Source organism: Melanotaenia boesemani, chromosome 15, assembly GCF_017639745.1.
Source record: "Melanotaenia boesemani isolate fMelBoe1 chromosome 15, fMelBoe1.pri, whole genome shotgun sequence".
Lineage (NCBI taxonomy): Eukaryota > Metazoa > Chordata > Actinopteri > Atheriniformes > Melanotaeniidae > Melanotaenia > Melanotaenia boesemani.
The window spans coordinates 33,023,525-33,026,074 of record NC_055696.1 but is presented as its reverse complement, the minus strand read 5'-3'; the positions used below and the strand labels follow the sequence as shown (position 1 = coordinate 33,026,074).

Here is a 2,550-nt window from a genome sequence, read left to right as displayed (position 1 = left end):
TCGTTTCCTTCTGTCTGTGATCTTTTTGTCTCCTTTCTTCTTTCCCTTTTGCTCTTTTTGCTATTTTCCATCTTTTTCTGTCCCCTCCGGTCAGGTCCAGCAAGATTACATAGATTCCGTGATTCAAAGTAAATAAATTAATAAATGAATCAGATTATCAAGAGGAGCCTTACCCATAGGCCTCCCCTTGGCAGAGCAAATTTGTTCAGCACGATACAGCAAACAGATTATCATTTTGCTGCTATGATGCTGGACAGGACAAGTTAAAAAAAATAAAATAAAAAAAACAACAAATGTGGTATCACCAAATCTAAAAGCCATACGCTGACATTCTGATCTCTACTGCAGTGAAACTGCCGGCATTTAGAATTACAACAACTGCTTTCTATCCTTTCCTGTTTAGAAATATTTATTAATCTGGAGTTCAGAATAAAGTTGTGGCATTTCTAACAGCATTAACATTGATTCTGTTACATGAACACCAGATAACACTGATGTGGAAGTAAATACATTTTTCATTTTTAGTTGTTATTCTAGATGTTTTGTTGTTTTTAAACTTGTGAATATGATTAAGTTTAGACTTCAGTACTCCTAAAATAATTATTTATAGAACACAAGAGACAATCGTGAGCTTCACAGTTTTCTACAGAGAAAACCTTTTTCATGTGGTTAAAAACACAACCTTTAGAAGACAAGTTGTGTCATAATTAACTTAATTCATGATTGCAGACATGATCTTTCTGATTAATGTTGCAGGTTTGGCTTTAAGTTAAAATTAACAGTAGTGCTTGTCAACAGTTGTTAACTCAGAAGGATCAACCACATCGCTGGGATTCACAGATTTATTCCAGTATAATAAAGTACAAATTATTTTCCCTACAAGAGATCATGAAAGATTTTTAAATTAAGTCAGACTCTGTTCTCTAATAAGTTTTTTTAATACACAAAGTCATTTTATTAGCTGAATAAAAACAATTTCTTTCCTCCATCAGTATCCACCAGTCCAGTGTTGTTTTCAGACATGGATCAATAAACATACTATACACACTTTAATAAAATGGAATATGTTCTTAAACTCTTTTAGGTGGCAAAAGCATCAAAAGAGTTAAAAAATACAAACTTTAGAAGACAGGTCTGGTCAGATTCCCTGATTTCATGATTTTTCTTATAGGTTTGACTTTAGAGTCATTTTAACAGCAGTTTTTAACTCAGAAGGATGAACCAGTGTGGTGAAATCCATATTTAATTTAGCATAATTTAGTACAAATGCTTCTTCCTACATAAATAACTATTTTAAATAAATGAATAAGCAATTCAGTGTTGGTGTACAGAGTCAGGACTTAGCTGTAAATGTTCTGACTCTAGTGTTGGTTGATGTCACAGGTAAAACTCTGCAGTGCCAGCAGAGATGGAGCATGAGGACGGGTCTGATGGTCTGGTCTCTGAGACCATAGATCAGGGAACTCAGGCATTTAGGAACAATAATGAGACAAATATAAAGAAGAATCTGGATGTTAATAGCTAAAACCCTGTCTAGGTTTGTAAAGACAACAATGAGCAGTGAACTGTGTATAGTTGAAGACATACTGAGGCCCAGCTGCACCAGATGCAGCAGCAGAGTCTTACGAGCCCTCTTAGCTGAAGCTTTGTCCGTGGAGGCTGATTTAGCTGCTACAATAATACCAACATAGGAGAAAGTGACAGTTACACCTGCTAAAACAAAAAGAAAATAGGTGGAGGCTTTGTCATAAAGTTGAGACACTGGATCAAAAAGTAAATTATCTTTGCCACAATAATCTGTCATCATCAAGTGCTGCAAATCTTTGAAGTGATCCTTTAACATCAGATTTAACCGAGTCAAAAAATTTAGTGAACTGAGGGCCCAGACTACACAGATAACCACCACTGTGTTTTTTATTGTGATGATGGCAGCATGCCTCAGTGGATAGCAAACAGCTACATATCTCTCCAGACACATTACCACCAATGTGAGAGGTGAGATGATGTGTGACAGAGTATTTAGTGCTGTTAGGACACAGCATACAGTATACAGCAGTAATACTCGTGCAGCAGACAGTAGATATGTGATCTGACTTTGTGCCAACTGCACTGTGTCTGCAAAGAGAAGGTTAAACAGAAGAATATAGCGAGATGTCTCCCTAAACACTGGTTTACTCCTCAAAGTGAACAACATGATCCCATTAATGAAGAGACAGATGCAGCAAGGCAGGGTGGTCAGAAGGGAAAATAACACAAGTCCCGCTAGTCCCTGTCTCTGGATCCCAACGGTGGTGTTGGTCTGAGTTTGATTTGTGACGGACATTTTAAACAAACATTAAATACATTTAATTTCAAACACAACACAATGAAAACATATATTTAACACATACAGTGTCCTAAAGACAAACCCATCAGCATTTCTCCTTTTCACACTCCTCTGGCCAGAGTTGGTCTGCTGGAGTTACTTTACCTCCACGTAGTATTTATGTTATCTGCCCACAAACACACACCCCATATGAGATCATTCCCAGGAACACACCAAGGAATTAT

The 2,550-nt window shown here is 36.8% G+C and overlaps 1 protein-coding gene across 1 annotated transcript; it reads right to left on the bottom strand.

The window, feature by feature from the left end:
* Positions 1 to 1,333: 1,333 nt before the first annotated feature.
* Positions 1,334 to 2,323, bottom strand: LOC121653982 (odorant receptor 131-2-like). Its single transcript, XM_042007790.1, has one exon. The coding sequence runs from the start codon at positions 2,321 to 2,323 to the stop codon at positions 1,334 to 1,336; it is 990 nt and encodes a 329-aa protein (XP_041863724.1).
* Positions 2,324 to 2,550: the final 227 nt, after the last annotated feature.